Source organism: Sceloporus undulatus, chromosome 7, assembly GCF_019175285.1.
Source record: "Sceloporus undulatus isolate JIND9_A2432 ecotype Alabama chromosome 7, SceUnd_v1.1, whole genome shotgun sequence".
NCBI lineage: Eukaryota > Metazoa > Chordata > Lepidosauria > Squamata > Phrynosomatidae > Sceloporus > Sceloporus undulatus.
The window spans coordinates 38,943,734-38,961,356 of record NC_056528.1 but is presented as its reverse complement, the minus strand read 5'-3'; the positions used below and the strand labels follow the sequence as shown (position 1 = coordinate 38,961,356).

The window sequence follows — 17,623 nt, the reverse complement described above, 5'->3', positions numbered from 1 at the left end:
ACTCATAATTTGGGTTGAGAGTTGGGGTGAGAACTTCCATGTTTCCAGTCCCTGGAAATAAGTGAATGTTTCCAGGAATAGCTCAGAAGTCAAAGGATAGCTCAAAAGCCATTAGACTCAGGTCAAAGGGGCACAAAGCATCCTCAGCGTTTGTATGCCTCTTAGTCTGCTGGGGAGCCTTGTGGAGCATATCTGGCAATATTGCCCTAAGCACATTAGCCTAGATCCACTTCTTTTTGCACAATGAACCAGAATAACATTGTTGTTGTTATTCTTGTTGTTGTTGTTGTTGTTTCTGATTTATGGCAACCCTAAGGTGAAACTATCACAGTGGGTTTCCATGCCCAAGCAGGGAAATGAACCCTGATCTCCAGAGTTGTAGTCCAACACTCAAACTACTACACCACATAAGACTAAATTAAGGCCAGGGCATTGTGAGAAATGAAAGATATAAATTAGACTCTGCATTTATTTGACAGTTGGAATGAGGAGAGGCATCCACAGGGAGCCTTTGCCAGGTGTTTTTCCCAGCCAAGGCCAGATCTAGATCAGCTGAGGGCCTAATTTTAAGAGGCTGATTGGCATTACTCCACAAAGCTGTATTATTGGGGATTGGAAATATGGAGACATCTGATAGTCTGAGGCCCATAAGTCACAGTGGTCAAAATGCAACCAAGAGCCACATACAGACCCTCAAGGATGTTCTGAAGTCCCAAATCTCCCCCCACCCACACACACACACATACACGCATACACACAGTGCCTACCCTATACAGTACTTTAAAAATGTCCAGAATGGATTTTCCAACTCCTGGAGTCCTCCAAACATGGTAGTTTTTCATAGATTTTTGTAAGTACCCCCCCCCCAACTTTTCTGAGCCAATTGCACCTTTCTTTTCAATACTGAGCATTACTATACAAGATAAGCAATTAAAGGCAAACATACAGAGTTCATTCCAAGTTGTATTACTGACTGTTCTTGACAGAGAATTGGGCTGACACTCAGTTGACAATTTTGTTCGCTTGCTTTCTTTTTTTTTCCCTTCAAAGCATAGTGTGTACCCAGCTCTTCCCTTTGAATGGAGGTTAATGTCACCATGATGACTGAACATCTGTTGAGATTGTCTTTGGAATGCAGGAAAAAAATGCTGTTTTCATGCTTACACTCCACTCTGGTTCATCTTTTTGACTTCTCTGTACTTAACGAAACCAATGTGAATGGCTTTCAAGGATACATTTCCTTCGCTTATGCCATGCTGCTTTTGTGGAGCTGTGCTCATGTATTATTTCACACCTGAAAAGGTCTGTCATGGCAGCTTTACAACTACAACACAGGTGCCGGCTCTTCCTATGTTGACTGGAACTTCCTATAAAGCACAGAAGATGTTTAGTTAATGCCTTAGAGCATGCAGCTTGTCACTCTGGATGCATCAAGATCACAAGACTACTTTCCTTCTACATTCCTTCTAAATAACATTCTGATAGTGCTAATGGTACATGGAATAGTTTGTTGCATCCAGAATATGGTGAATCCCTGATCTTGAATCATTAGGGCTGCATTGATAATGGGGCTTTGCCAAGTCAAAATTCAAAGATATAGCTGTGTTCATCTGTAGAATCAGTATGTAGAAAGATTTTGTAGCAACTTTGAGACCAACTGAAATAAAGACACTGGCAGTCTACAAAAGCTCATGTTGACAACTTCTTTCATAGATAGAATCATAGAATAATAGAGTTGGAAGAGACCGCAAGGGCCATTTAGTCCAACCCCCTGCCATGTAGGAAATCCAAATCAAAGCATCCCCAACCAGCCTCTGTTTAAAGACCTCCACGGAGGGAGATTCCACTACACTCCAAGGAAGTGTGTTCCACTGTCGGACAGCCCTTACTGTCGGACAGCCCTTTATTTCAGTTAGTCTCAAAAGTGCTACAAGATCTCTCTACATACCATGTCAAAATTGTTACTTCTAACAGATGGTGGAGGATGCTGGCCTGGAAGAATCAAAAACTGTCTCATACTAAATCAGAACATGAGTCCATCAGGTCTAGTACTATCAATTCTGATTGGCAGCAGCTTCCCAGGTTTTCAGGAATCAGTCTTTTCTAACCCTACCTGGAAAATATTTTCTAACCCTACCTGGCACATTGAACCAATAGTGTTATCTACATGTTGACTTCAACAGTTTATTCAAAAGGTCTACTGTAACTGATCATATTCCAGGCATAGAAGCCACCTGATGCCAGTCATCTCTTCATAGTGATTAGCAGCATATTAGTATGCACAGAAGCCAGCTTTGAACATTTCTCTATCCAAGTCAAGGCTTTTGTCTTGTTTTCCTCTGCCCTATTTTTGATAGATTCCTTGAAACAATAAGTGTCCAGAGTAGTTTTACAATATTAATTCCATGCACTCTAATAGAAAAACAATATCAAATATTGTTACAGGAGGAACATCTGGGTATAAGGAGCATTGGTGTTGAGGGAAGGTGGCTACAGTGAACAGAATAGTACCTGAATGTGGTACAGCTGGAGGAGGGGAGGTGATAGGCAAAGGTATATTAGGTTATTAAAGACTGTAAACAAAGCCAAAGGAAATTACCTCTGTCCATTCATTGTTTTGGGCATCATAAGATTCCACCGTGTCCAGGTAAGTGTGTCCATCATAGCCGCCGACTGCATATAGCCTGTCTCCAAGAGGACAGATTCCCACAGCATCACGTGGAACACTCAGTGGTGCTACAGTAGTCCAGGTGTCTGTTTTTGGATCATACCTAGAATATTTTGGGATAAATTTAACAAAAAATATTTAGGGTTAGCTTTAAAAATAAAAACAGATTACAGTACTCTTAGGACGCTCTTAGTATACTCAACCTCATAGGGGGCAATGGTGTCATTGGGGGTGTGGAGGGTGTGGGCCACACCGGGTGACACCTTAAGGGAGGATGACACCGCTGTTCCTCAAACACCTACTTTTTAGCAGAAATGGGCTGTGGCATTCATCTCCTTCCCTTTAAAATACTTTAAAAGATGGTGGGAGTGGGGTAAAGCTCAGTGGGAGGAGAAAGGAAAGGCCCCAGAACTTTTTTAAAATTCAAATTTCAACATTTTTAATTTTAATTTTTTAAAAAATATATGATTTTTTTAAAAAAATATTCTTTTAAAATTTGCTTTTAAAACCAAATCTGCATTTTAACAAAATCTTCACTATGTGTATGTAAATACATTTAAGTTGTGCATATAATAGTGTGATTTGAAGGTATAATTTTAATTTTACTAGTTGTTTGTCACAACTATTAGCATTACACTCAGTGCTATATGAGAATTACAATTTACCAGTAACATTAGTGAAAAAAAAGATTGCTAAGGATTTCATTCTGTATGGTATGAAATGGGAGATCAATTGGGGGGGGGGGGGGACCCCAAAAGTTACCACACCAGGTGACATCAACCCTAGGGATGCCACTGATAGGGGAGGGGGGTAATCTTTATGACCACTATTGGCAAACAGCTCAACTGAATGTGAAGGAAGGAACTACTGTTTCTTTCTTCTGCCCTCAATCTGATGTTATTGCCCTGAAGCCAAATGAGAGAGAAGACAGGAAGGACTGCTCCCTGCTTCTGCCTTTATTCTAATTTGGCTTCAGGGCAAAACAACATTTTCTGCCTAGCTAGAAAGGAATGCACAGAGGTTTGGAGTGGGGGAGGCATGTAGCAGAAATAGAAAGCAGTAGAGTTAGTAGTAACAGCAGCAAAAAAAAGTGTATGATTGATGCCCAGCATTTTCAAAGGTGAACTACTGAAGTTCCTTTAAGGAAGTGTTGATTCATCTTTATTCCAAGTAGAGGGGGGAAATTGGGGCATCTGATAATGCCTTCATGAACCACTAGAGGGATCTCCAGACACATCATCTAGCTCTGTATTGATGGTTATACTGTCCCCTGTAAAATCACCTGTATATTTTCAATATCCGTGAAGCATGCAGTACTAATATTGTAACAGTCAATCAACCATTCCTGCATATTTTCCCACTTGAAGGACTTCAAGTAAATGTACAACAAAAGGCAAAGCTCTTCTTATATCGTTGCTCTAATTCTTGATATTGTTTTTTGTCTGTTAAACAATTTTAGCTGATCGATCACCCGCCTTTGTAACAAATTCACTGATTAAACTTTGAAAACAGTGTAGGAGCCTCAGGGAAGGATCTTGAAATGAATTTATCATTTATTTCATTGTTAGATGGAAAGACAGGTCATCTGTGTGTTCACATGTTGTATATATGCAAGTGATAAAATGGAAGTAAGCAACAGCGTTGGATATTAACTTATGAAATGTGATTTTGGCACAGTATGATTGTTTTGCTATTTTTTTACAGCCAACTATAACAAATTTGCAAGACACTATAGACAAAATTGCTCAGATTCACTCTGGCTTCAGTGCTGCAGTTGAAACAGGTCCATTGCATGTAATCTTGGCACCTACTTGCCCTGTATTATTAGATAGGTATCAATTGGTAGAGTATGAGGATGTGCACAGAAACTTTGGAGAGGTGAGAGCCAACATATATATACTGGATCCCTTCCCTTCTTGGCTTTTGAAAGCAGCAGCAGGACAAGGGAGTGGTGAATGGCTCATTACAGCAAGGGATGTTTCCGTCCTACCTAAAAGAGGCTGTGGTGAGGCCATTACTAAGTGACCTCCCTATTCTTACTGGTCACTCTCTAACATGCCATTTTGGTTCTGGAGTATGTGGTGGTCTTCCAGCTCCAGGGTTTCTGGATGAGACAGATTATCCAGATCCATTTCAAGATCCATTTAGATCCAGGCCTCCATCTTCAGGCCTGCTTATGGGATGGAGACACCATGGGTCACCTTGATGGATGGTCCATGCAGAGAACTGAACAGGGTAAGTGGTTCCCTGTTGGTTGTGCTGGACCTCTTGGTGGCTTTTGATAAAATCAACCATGGCATCCTTCTGGGCCGACTCTCTGGGGTGGAACTTGGGGGCAATGAACTCAGACAGTGGTGCTGGGTGACTCCTGTTTAATGTCCTGGCTGCAATTCCGCAGCAAAAAAGAGAGCAAACTTTGTCCTTCCAGCAAGATTGAAATCTCTAACTCACTGTAGATCTGGGAGGACAATAGCTGCATTCAAACAACGTGCCCACAGCATTAAATGACCAAGATATCATATTTCATCTCTTTGAAGAAACCTTCCATTTCCAACCATCTGCGGTGGAATCATGATCAATAAATTGTTGAAACATAAAATTTGTGTTTCAGTACCCAGCAAAGACTGCAAGAATCTAACTCTTTTATTGTCCATACCTTTCCACACAATCAGAAAGACGAGAACAGTGATTAGAAGCAGGTGCATCATGGCCTCCCACAGCATACAGAAACCCATTGTAGGTTGCAACGCCAACACCTCCACGTCGCTTTGACATTGGAGCACACATGCTCCATTTGTTTGTGTGAGGGTCAAAACACTCCATGGATTTCAGGCAAGAGCTGCCATCTCGACCACCAACAGCATACAACCTAAAGTATCAACAAGAAAACAAATGAGTTATGTGTTTTGATTAGTACCACTACATATTGTCTAGGTTTGAATTCCTATATCCATATATTCAACAACTTTTATCAAATTGTATTAATTGCCACTTTCTCCCACTCCCCTCATAGGCTCTTCTGCATCTTTAACATAGCAGGCAGTATGGAATTGCCCACTGCTCCTCCATTCTAGGAATAATTGTAGATATTGAAGTTTCAGGTGGCTGATGCTTTCCTTTATTTCATTTTTGTTAATAACTCTCCAAAATCTACAACCATCCCTTTCCTAGCTGGCATATACATCCATCCTAGGCAACCAAGCAAACATTTCAGAAAAAGGGTGGTGCAAGCAAAACCAACAACAACAGCAACAACAAACCTGGAGAAGTTAAATACAAAGGTAAATATGCCTAAGAGGCCATGAGCCATGCTCCCAAATTCAATTATGATGACATAATTGTTTATAATTTAAATTACACCATGGCAGTGAAGAAGATGAGGTTCATAGAATCATAGGACTGGAAGAGATTAAGAGAATCAAGGAAGTTAGATAACATCTCACTTTTCTCTAATAAGCTCAAATCAATGTACCTGACTCTATTTCCTCCTCCTCTCCCCCCCCCCACCGATCCCTTTGTTGGTGGTGGTGCGTGCCTTCAAGTTGTTTTCAATGTTTTCTGACTTATGGCAACCCTAAGGCAACCTTAGCATGGGGTTTGCTGGCAAGATTTGTTCAGAGGGTGTTTGCCATTGCCTTCCTCTGAGGGACAAGGAAAATTATTGGCACCAGGTTATCCAGTAACTTTCATGGCTCAGTGGAGACTAGAACCTACATTACATCTCCCAATTCCCTGTTCAACAGTCTGTACCAATATACCACATTGGCTCTCATTTAATTTCAGCTAAGTTTGATTTAAATTTTAATAATATCTAGGTTGATTTAGAAACTAAACAGATCATCCAAAAGGGCTGGCCACATACCGCACCTCCAACTCCACCCTCAAGCCACTGTCATGCTAGCCGCTCAACCGCACAGTGGGTGGCATTACGGCACTCCTTTGGTATGGTGTTCAGACATCACACGCCAAAAGAATTGTCAGAAAGTTCTGCTGAGGCGGCAAAAATAACTTTTTGCCGGATCCAAAAGGAATGGCTTTCTGCCATTTCTGTTGGAGCCAGCAAAACACTGGGTCAGGGCCGTAGTATGTGGTTGTCCAGTGCACAATGGGGCAGTGTGATGCCGCCCCTTTAGGGCGTGTCTGTTTAGGCTCTTTGAAAGAAGTAGGATTATTTTAAATCTGAGTTAACATAAGCAGCAACCCACTCCATTATCAAAAAGTCAAGTCAAGAATATTGGCCTTCTTTCAAGATGGTGAAGTATACAATATACTATTTGTATATTATTCAGAAGTGTATTTCAACTGTATTTGGAGAAATCTTTGACAGGAATAGGGACCATGTTGTCTACCAAATGTTGAACCCCAGTTCCCATCATCCCTTACTATTTGCTGGGCTGGCTATGGCTGATGAGAGTAAGCAGTCCAACAACTCTGGGAAGCTATAGGTTCCCTTCTTTCATCTATACTAACTAGTAGAAGCCTTCACTGTCTAAGAATCTTGCCTTGCTCTTTTCAAGTACTATAATCAGAATGGAGACTGCTGTCAAGAAATCAAAAGAAGACTAGGACTTGGAAGGGTAGCTATGAAGGAACAAGACAAGGTCCTGAAGTGTGAAGATACATCACTGAATACTAAAGTTAAGGTTATCCATGCCATTGTCTTTCTAATTTCTATGTATGGTTATGAAAGCTGGACATTGAAGAAAGCTGAGAGAGATTGTCCATACTATCATATTTCCCATTTCTATACAAAAACTCGACAGTGAAGAAAGCTGATAGGAAGAAAAACAACTAATTTGTGATGTGGTGCTGCAGAAGAATTCTATGGATACCATGAACTGCTAAAAAGACAAAACAATGGGTCCTGGAGAAAATCAAACCTGAACTCTCCCTAGAAGTCAAAATGATTACAATGGGATTGTCATACTTTGGCCATATGACAAGAAGACATGATTCACTAGAAAAAACAATAATGCTTGGTAAGGTAGAAACCAGTAGGAAAAGAGGAAGACCACATTCTAGATGGATAGACTCAATCAAAGATGCCATGGCCATAAGTCCGCAAGATCTGAGCATGATAGTTGGTGATAGGGTGACTTGCAGGTCTCTCAATCATAGGGTAGATATACATCAAAGTCAACAATAGTTAACAACAAACTATAACCATAACTTTTCCTTGCTAATTATCAGGGGGAAAGCAAGCTAACCTTAGAGGGGGGAAATCTATTATTCTATTAGGTGTTGGATGTTGAGTAGAAACCATCTTCCACATAGGTAGCAATAGAGAAACAACTCAAGTTACTTGATGCAACATCCCTTTCTTTTACCTAATCTATCTAGCGAAGACTTGACTTCATCTCCTCTTTCTCTAGTACAAAAACTCCTAGTCATGAAGCTAGCTGTAATAATTCAGACTTAGCTCTTTTTCTTTTTCTTAAAATAGCCTTTACTACTTATTGCAAGCATCAGTTTCCACTAATATCTGACAGTAGGGGCAAATAAAACCTGTGGTGTTAGTGTGTGTATACCCATGTGTGTATTTCTGTAAGTGAGTGTGAAATTATTTTTATTGGATTTATATCCCATCTTTCTCTCAAAAAGGGAGTTGTTCAGTTATGCATACTTGCTGTTTAGTGCTGCAACACCCACAGTGCTCCTGGGAGTTGCCATGCTTGCCACATAATTCCATTGTCGAGCCTGGGGATCCCATCTTTCAACCGTGTTGAGATAACTCCAGCCATCATGGCCACCAACAGCATACATTGGTCCTTCAAGCATTGCGACACCTAAGTACAAAAAGAGAGTGGGAGGAAAGTTAAAAGATCAATAAATCATTTTTGGAATATTAGTGATATCATGCTTCTTTTTAAAAATTTGTATCCTGCCTACTCCAATTGATACACAAGGTGTATGAGCACCATATTGTTGTTGTTGTGTACCTTCAAGTTGTTTCTGACAGATGGTGACCCAAAGGAGAATCTATAATGGGGTTTTATTGTCAAAAATTATTATTAATAATAATAATACCTAATAATGTTGCCAATGAAGGCCCACCTAGCCCCTCTCTGGCAGTTTTCCACCATCTTGTGAAGACTTGTCTCATTCTTGAAAGCTTAGCAAGATATGCAAAATATTTCTTTTAATTTTTCTTTTCTGTAACAATCTGCTTAAAGTTGCAAATTTCTGTATACACTGAACAGAAAGAGAGTGAAATTTCAAAATCTGAGTGTGAGGAAAGGAAAGTGGATAGGTTTGCCCATTAGGGCAAAGAGCTCTGATATTCCGCTCTTAAAAGTCTGACTTTGAATACTATGTTGTCAACCAAGTCTGTGATGCTGAATTGGACTTGCCATTTCTGTTTTATGACAAGCTCTGTTTTTTAACAGCTGCAAGGCTGACTGATGTGCTCTGATACTCTCCCCACTGTAAATAACTGTACCTATTGAATTTGCACAATTTTCTATGAAGTGACCAAAACTGGCACTTTCCTCTAAGATTCAAATGTGCAAGAGAAGAAAACTGACAGATGTATCCATTCCTAGGTCTGTCAAATTGGGGCTGGGTTTCACAGTCTTTGGAATTTTTTGGATTTTTAATTTGCTCTCCCTTTCTCTTTCTAACAGCTGGCCTTTCTTTGGTAAGTCATTACTGGCTGGTTGTTTCAAACCATCTGTCATCTTTACCTAATCCATGCCTGTGGGTTGACATTGGGGGCATCACAGTCCAGGCTTTGGTTACTGGATTGAAACATTCAACCGTATTGGATGTTTTCAAGCCATCTCTTCCTCCCACAATGTAGAGCTTGTTGTCAATCACAGCAACTCCAAACTGCAGCCGCCTCCCATTCATGGTTCCAATTTGTATCCAGCTGTTTGTCCTCAAATCATATTTCTCAATAGTTGTCGTGCCTGTTGAAATTAAAGACAGTAAATTGTAGGGTGCACTATTAATTTCTAAGGCCTGTTGAATGAGGTTTAATTGAGTCAGTAGTGAAATGAGCATTTGAATTTGTATATATTGGCATCTGAGAAAGCCCACTGTTTGAAGATCACTTTCCATGTTCTTAGATGGTCATTGCGGTAAGAGGTGATAGAATGTGTGTTTACACCACTGTAAAACAAGTTTATATAGCAAGCAGTTTCAGTTATGTGTTTGGAGTGATTGGCACCTGTGGAATGACCGTTAGAGAGTTCATATTCATATGTGGATGGGAATAGGCTCAGTTGCAATGTGAGTTAGGATGCCAGATAGATTGGGACAGGAGGATAAAGAGGACAATTAGGAAGGATAATCATGGTAGATTGGGTTATGAGTTAAAGAGAAAGTATATTTACATAATGGGTTATGGGTAAATGTGAGAGCAAATATATGATAGAATAGACAGTAGTTAAATAGACCTGTAGTAGAATATTATTTATGTAGCATAACTACTATTCATGCATTTATGTGCTGGACTGGAGGATGGTGAGGCATCACATTTAACTACATAATATCTTGAGGCTACATTAAAAAGAAAATCAAAACATCATATGAACCGATGGATTTATGGAGCCCAAGTTTACTTTAAAGGCTAATTTATTGTGGCATCAGGTAGCAAAGACCAAGGGATGCTTCATCAGATGATGTGCTTACCTTTGGTGGCATCCATGCCTCCCACAGCATAAAGAGAGCCAACGGTTGACTTCCTAGGTTTAGTACGTGGGCTTTGCATCATAGACCTCCTTTCTGGTAAGAGATGATACTTCATCGCTTCCATGAGAAGCTTCTGGCACTCAAGATCATTGGTAAACATAGGGCTGTTTTCCAGATCTGCCAAGAGCTAAGACATGCAGTGGAATAATCTTTATTATCTTTACACATGACTCTTCAGTTTTATGGACCATGAAGACAACACAGCTGTCAATGGAAACTTAAGCTCAGTCCTTCTGAGGCTCTTCACACACACACACACATACACACCTCTCCTTCTCTTCCACCTGAACTCCAAGAAGCTGGCTGCGAAAGTAACAAAAGTTGGTACAGCAAATAAGCAGGTACCAAGCATGATTGAAGCTACATGGACAGAGTATATGCTAGCAAACAGCTAAGCAAAATGACAGTGGCTGAGATCCTGCATGGGATACTCTGCCCATATAACCACTTGATGTGCTTAGCCCCTTTGCTAGCAGCACCCAAGACCTGTGGGGCAGCAGTGGATGGTGGTGGTGATGCTGGTCCTGCTATTAAACAGCCATGGAGGGGGTGGTGAGAAGGGAGGTGGTTGAGCAGCAGGGACTCCCTCTCTGTCCACTTGAACTTGTCTACAGGGAGAGGCAGAGAAATGACTATGTTGCTCTCCTCTGTCCAGCCACCTTCCTTTCTCTCTCCTCTTACACAGAAATGGGTCTGTGGGGCTTGGCTGCTGCAAGGCTGGATTACTTAGAGAATAGCTCTTTGTGCCCCCCATTTTGAAAGAAGATATGCATGTGTGTGAAATACCTAAATAAATAATAAATAAATAATAAGTGTGCATATGTCACCAATGGGGTCAAATATTGGGACAAATTGAGAAATGGCAACATATAAATGAAACAAAATAATATGAAATAAATAAGAGGATGCGAGATAACATCTGGCTACTATTCCAAAGGCTCTATTTCACAGGATAGTGGTTGATCCCTACAGATGTCCAACAACAAATGCAAATTCCACTCCTGCAGCTGACCTGCTCCACGAATCTTTACAGTGATCCCCTATTGAGCAAACCTGACTAGCTGTGCCCTCTGGTGGATCCTACTAGCCTTGTAACAAGGCTGAATGTTCTGCATTACTAGTTGGCAGCCCTATCCCTTTTGATGTAAAGTGATATCGGGTGCATCGACACTAGAACTAATCCAGTTTGACACCACTTTAACTGCCGTGACTCCATCCTACAGAATCCTGGGATCTGTAGTTTTGTGAGGCACCAGCACCCTTTGGCAGAGAAGGCTTGTAAAACTGCAGATTCCCAGGATTCCTTAGGATGGAGCTACAGCAATTAATGTAGTGTCAAACAAGGGTTGCTGTCACTGGTGCTGTAACTCATGGCTTTTCTAGCTGCTTCATCACACTGTAACTCATGGGGATCATTCCCACTGCAGTTTGCTCAGAAGCGGGATTCGGGGCAAGTGACCTTCATTCCCATTTGAAACTGCTTCCAATCCTCATTGGATTGATTCCAGGAGGAAAGAAGAGTCTTTTGCTTTGGAGCTTTTTAAACATAGGCTGGATAACCATCTGTTGGTAGTGCTTCATTTGTGTATTCCTGCATGGCAAGAGGCTGGACTGAATGGCCCTTGTGGTCTCTTTCAACTTTATGATTCTATGATTCTATAAGGTCTTTAGCCTTCTCTGCCAAAGAGTGCTGGTGCCTCGCAAAACTACAACTCCCTTCTGTGGGATTGAGCCCTGGCAAGAAAAGTCATGTCAAGCTGCATTATTGCTACAGTGTAGATGTACTCCCAGTCTACAAAGGCTTATGCAACAGTTGGTCTCAAAGATACTACAAGATATCTTTGCTTACTGAAACAGACTAACATGGTTATGTCTTTGATGAATAGGTTCTTCAGCAGAATTCAAGGAAATTACAGAGGAGTTTGTGAAATCAAACTCCCCCTGTTCTTATTCCAACATTATATGTCAATGCACATACAGTAAACAGCAGTAATATATTAGCCACACATGCCACTAGTCACACATGTAAGTCATTATATCTTGACAAAGGTATCATCTTACACGCTAGTTTCATTGAAAACATATCTCATACCTTCTATAAAAGAAATCTGAGAGTAAGCTTATGTCAAAATAAATTACTAGCCTACTCAATAAATTATGGCGAACACAACTTCTTTTTAATAAGTGCTCCCACTTATTTCACACAAAATGTCTTAAATGTCATTTTAAATTATTCCTAACTTTTCAAATCATAGAAGAATAGCAGTCTAAATGTTTCATAGGCTGTTCAAAGAAATGCATGTAATTCTATCAGAGTACATGTTCAAGAAGACAACTTATATAACACAATAATAATAAACACTCAAAACAAAACTCGTTATTTATGTGAACAAATACATCAAGCTTCATGTATCTTACAGATTAAGAGTAAATTTTACTTTGTGTTTCTATTTTAAACCCCACCCCACCCCCAGAAAACTATGAAATCCTATAAATCCACACTACATTTTACTACATGAGTATGAAAATGGAGGCACGACTATTATAGGGAGTAGTTTGTTATATCTGTGCCTGCAATGAAGAGTCATAATGAACAAGGGAAATAGGTTTTTGTGGTTTTAGCCTTTTAAAAGTGTAAATGCTGTTGCCTCCAAAATCCAGTTGTGTTTCTTAACATTTAATAAATCATCTAATTTCATTAAATATTATGAGGAAATTACAGCAGCAATGATTAAATCTTCCAAAGGGTAGTTATGTTGAGGTGGCAGTCTACTTTCCGCAATATCCAAATCATGTGGCTTAATATTGAAAGCATGAAGCAACATGCGTGATGCATCAAGTGTTTGTGGAAGCATCAGCAAAACATATGTTGATGGAACTGTGAAGCCCCACAATACATCATCACCCCTCTCCCAATACTGAACATGGGAGCCTCACCTGTGGAGAGAGAAGGGGCAGCCTTATGTAGGACAGCAGCATTCCAAGCTCCCGCTGTCTGTTCTGCAAGTCATGCCGAACCCACAGCATTAACGCCTTGAATATGGACTCTTCATCTGGGACATTGATGTCATCACTGGACAAGAGTTTGGCAATTTCACTGGCTGGCAGCAAGAGAAATTCCTGATTTTTAATCACTTCCGTGAAGTGTTCCTAAGGATGAAGTAAAAATGAGATTGAACTTCCTAAGGAGGAAGTAAAAGCAATGTGCATGTTATTCATTCTTCACTTATACTTCTCTTTATACCACTTGATCTTAGAGTCTGAGGATGGCATTGGTCCAAAACACACTGCAGAAATAATCCAGTTTGAGACCACTTTAACTGTTCTGGCTCAGTGTTAGGGAATCCTGGGAACTGCAGTTTTGTAAGACATTTATCCTTCTCTGTCAGAGAGCTCTGATGCCACAATAAACTACAATTCCTAGGATTCCCTAGCATTGAACCAGGGCAGTTAAAGCAGTCTAAAGCTGGATTGTTTCTGCAATGTATTTTTGACCATTGTTATAAATGTATGCATATTACCTGCACAGTGCTGTGATTGAATATATCTCATTTGCATTTAAGTCAAGTTTTCACATTCCAAATTGACTTCTGGAATATGCTGGGCCTCCATGGAACAGTTTATGATGCTGCAATGGGGAATAATGGATCCATCCAGTTGTAAACATCGACTGCATGAAACCTCCCTTTTTATCTGCATAATTTATAATGATATATCTTCTAATCTTATGAGGATAGAAGAGAAGTTTATTTTAAGGAGAGCTTGCACACAATATCTGCCTGCAGCATGTAGCCATAGTTGGTCAGTACATGTGTTCTACATAGCTCTCAATTTATCATGTCAACAGTAAGACCAAAAAACTTTGTCCAGTATTCAGTGGAAACTAAATATACAGCACAGAATATTCCTTAGTTACAAGAACCTTCTATACATTTCCTACTCAGAGTGCCCTTGTAGACAGATTGAGCAAAAAGAGTACCCAGATGGGGGGACATTTTAAAAATCATTACTTAGAGGGGGGGACCTCTCATGTGTTATGGTTGTATGAATCCCTGTAAAAGATTAAGTGACAGAGCAAATATGTCATGTCAATTTTTCTATTTACAAATCAGGATGAAAATGAGTGAGTCACATCTATATATGAATAGGATATCTAGCCAGGAGGCAGGAAGGATTAGTTCTCCTTCAGATGTAATTTTAATCCAAGCCAAAGAAGAACTTGAGGCTCATGCTCCCCAAACAAGAAGTGTGGATTTTCAAACCTTCACAACACATATTTAAGCCTTTGGTGGATTATTTCTGCCAGCGTTCCTAGGAAAATATAGGACTGCAACTTTAATCAATCCATAAGTTGTATGAATCATTTTTTAAAAGCCTTGAACTGGTAATAAAGAGCTCTAGTTTAATCAGCTAGGTTATTTCGTTTAATGTGATTTTTAATGCAAGTACTTAAACAAAAATCTGCAGATAACGCAAGGTACATTTCCCCACCTCTCAAATAATGAAAATATCTCTTTTAAGTCAATGTACATTTATTCATAAATTGAAAATAAAACACAAAAAAACTCTTCAAATTAATTGGCTTCTCTGTTTGTTAAATTTTAAATATAATCAACAGGTATACCAGCTAAAAGTAATATTAACCAATTAATATTTCTTTAATTAAGTTGCAACTCTTAACCAAATTATCTAAGTCTGTAGAAAGAGCTATCTACACATTAACTAATAACACAGTCGCTTGCTAGCAACCGTTCTAATCTCTGTTACATTGTTTTCTTAAGCCTCTCTTTATTTTGAATGGACATTTGAAAAACAAAGCAAAAAAAAATGAAAACTATAAATCTTGGGCTCAATAAAGGAGATGGTGGCCTCGTTCCTTCCTCCTCTTCCTGCTCTTTGTGATATTTAGAAAATAGGAAGATGGAAGAGTCATTGCAAACTTCAAAAATAGACCAAGCTGTTTATAGGAAATGATTTTATCTGTGGAAGCAAGATTACCAGGCAGGAAACTGTTAATAGTCAACATCAATAGCAGCAAAGGTAAAAAAAGAAGGGGAAGTTCCTCACTCTGAACTCATTGGGGCAATATCTGAGCCAGCTCTCAGTTTCAGAGTTTCAACTCTTATTATTATGTCTGTTTCCACTTGCATCACATGAGTCAAAGTAGATAACAGCTTGGCAAAATCCTGGATCCAATCCCATAAAGTGGGCCCTTGGTATCTACTGGTACCTCCTCCATGGATACTACAGATGCTCAAGTTCCATTAAATACAACCTAATAAAATGTTGTCCCTTATTAAACATGGCAAAAGCAAAGTTTGCTTTTTAAAATGTGTTAATTTTTTTCTGAATACTTTCAAGCCATGGATGGTTGGATTCATGGATAAAGTATGTGTGGATACAGAGGGCCAGCTATATTTATTGATAGCATTATGGGGAATTGTAGGACCATGGGGCACTTTAAGTGGGACTCTGGCAGACAAAGGGAATGGAAACATCATCCCTCCTGCCCCTGTTGATTCTGTACTGTAACTGCCTCTACCAAGAGTAATTTTTCTCCCAGGTGGGCATCCTTCTGGTTGCTCTAGCAAGGTAGGGAGAACTACTGTAAAAGTACTTGCGGTCTCTACAATCCCTTCTATGGGTCTACGACCGTGGCACACAACCAGGGTGCTACTCAGGATAAAACTAACAGGGTTATAAGAAGTCAATGGTGGAGTGTACCATCCAGATATACCCCTTCTGCTGACTTCATAACCATCACAGTCTTCCTCCTTAGCTTCACAGAGCCTTTAGTCTTCTTCTAACAGTGCTTTGGTTTGAACTTTTTCCCATCCTCTCATCCATTCTCTTTGACATGTGGAGCCCAGTAATTGTTCCCTCTTTTATGCATTTGAAGAAGCAGACTGTGGCTCCCTTAGACCTTCTCCTCTGAAATATTTATATCTTGATAGAGTTTCACAGCAAGCTTTCTTTGCCCATCTGACAGCCTGATTATTCTTTCCTCTGCTTTGAATTAGCAAAGGACTAGTATCTAAGACAACCCTGTGTGTGCTCTCTGGTGCTCTTTAGAGTATTTTTTTTCTCCTCCTTACTTTCTCCAGTGCCAGATGCCCAACCTACTTGGTGCTTCCTATTTTTGCTCCTCTTCTGCTAATGCAACTGCAATTTCCATGCCACCAAAAGAATTTAAATCTGTCCAAGATGAACATGCATCTTATTTCTTTTTACTGCAGTCTTTTTATTGGCTAATGAAAGGTGATTCTAGCTGTTTCTTCCTCTATCATCTTGAAACAGGGCACTGGAGGAGAAGCCAACCCTTTGCCCTTTGAAGAGAAGGCAAGGAGCAGAAAGCATGCATACTTTTGATTAATGTGACAAATCGATTAGGTTAGTTGCAGATTCAAATTAAATGGAGTTGAGTAGATGAGCTTTTGTTCTCAGCACTTTCTATCTCACCACACTCCTAGGGACTAGTCCAGAAGGCAGAATGGACTGTATCATGTCAAGCACAAGGCTGGGTTATGGTTTTACAGCTTCCCGGGATAAAAAGAAATGCTGACAAATAAAAACACTGAACCTATCAGGAGTGAAAAATGCGTCTGTGCTACTTTTTGTAATGGTAAAAATATGACCCCTTACCTTGTATCATCTGAATGTTGAATGTTTGGGGGAAGGGTCATTTGCCATCCCAGAAAAAGAGAAAGATAAAAATAATGTTTTGCACTGAGACACAAGGTAGAAGCAGGTGAGAAAGAGGGGTTATAAATCACTGTTCCATCTCACCTCTACTGTCTTTCAATGTTTCTTGGCCCATCCACTTCTTCAGGTCCAGGTAGGAATTTTGTTTCTCCTCACTTTACATTTCTATACCACTTCCTAGTGATCTAAACTCTCTCTGAGTGGTTTACAATGTGTTAGCCTATTGCCCCAAACATTGGGGCACACAACATTGTGGCTGCAGAACTGGCATTTAACCACTGCACCACCAGGCTCATTCAAGGGCTGATTCAACATGGTACTATGGGGAAATTGATGGGGCGGCGGGGAATTCAACATATTCAGATTCCTGAAAATATATCAGTTGGAGTGAAACTAAATCAATAAGCTCAGCTCTGGGGTCAGGGGTGCTTCACTCTTGCCATATTTTAGAGGAAGTAAAATTATAGCCTCCTTGAGTACTGGGATGAAGACAGGGTATTAATAAACTTAATAATAATAATAATAATAATAATAATAATAATAATAATAATAATAATAATA

General features: G+C 39.9%; 1 protein-coding gene across 1 annotated transcript in view; it reads right to left on the bottom strand.

Annotated features, from left to right (window-relative positions):
* Positions 1 to 451: 451 nt before the first annotated feature.
* KLHL4 (kelch like family member 4) overlaps positions 452 to 17,623 on the bottom strand; it is a 55,787-nt gene continuing 38,615 nt past the window's right edge. Inside the window, exons 6-12 of the mRNA XM_042480446.1 lie at positions 13,298 to 13,510; positions 10,301 to 10,487; positions 9,352 to 9,576; positions 8,292 to 8,454; positions 5,325 to 5,537; positions 2,600 to 2,771; positions 452 to 1,367 (exon numbers count right to left, since the gene is read on the bottom strand). Of these exons, the coding sequence (XP_042336380.1) occupies positions 1,308 to 1,367; positions 2,600 to 2,771; positions 5,325 to 5,537; positions 8,292 to 8,454; positions 9,352 to 9,576; positions 10,301 to 10,487; positions 13,298 to 13,510 (1,233 nt within the window). The 3' untranslated portion in view covers positions 452 to 1,307. The remainder of the gene's footprint in view (positions 1,368 to 2,599; positions 2,772 to 5,324; positions 5,538 to 8,291; positions 8,455 to 9,351; positions 9,577 to 10,300; positions 10,488 to 13,297; positions 13,511 to 17,623) is intronic.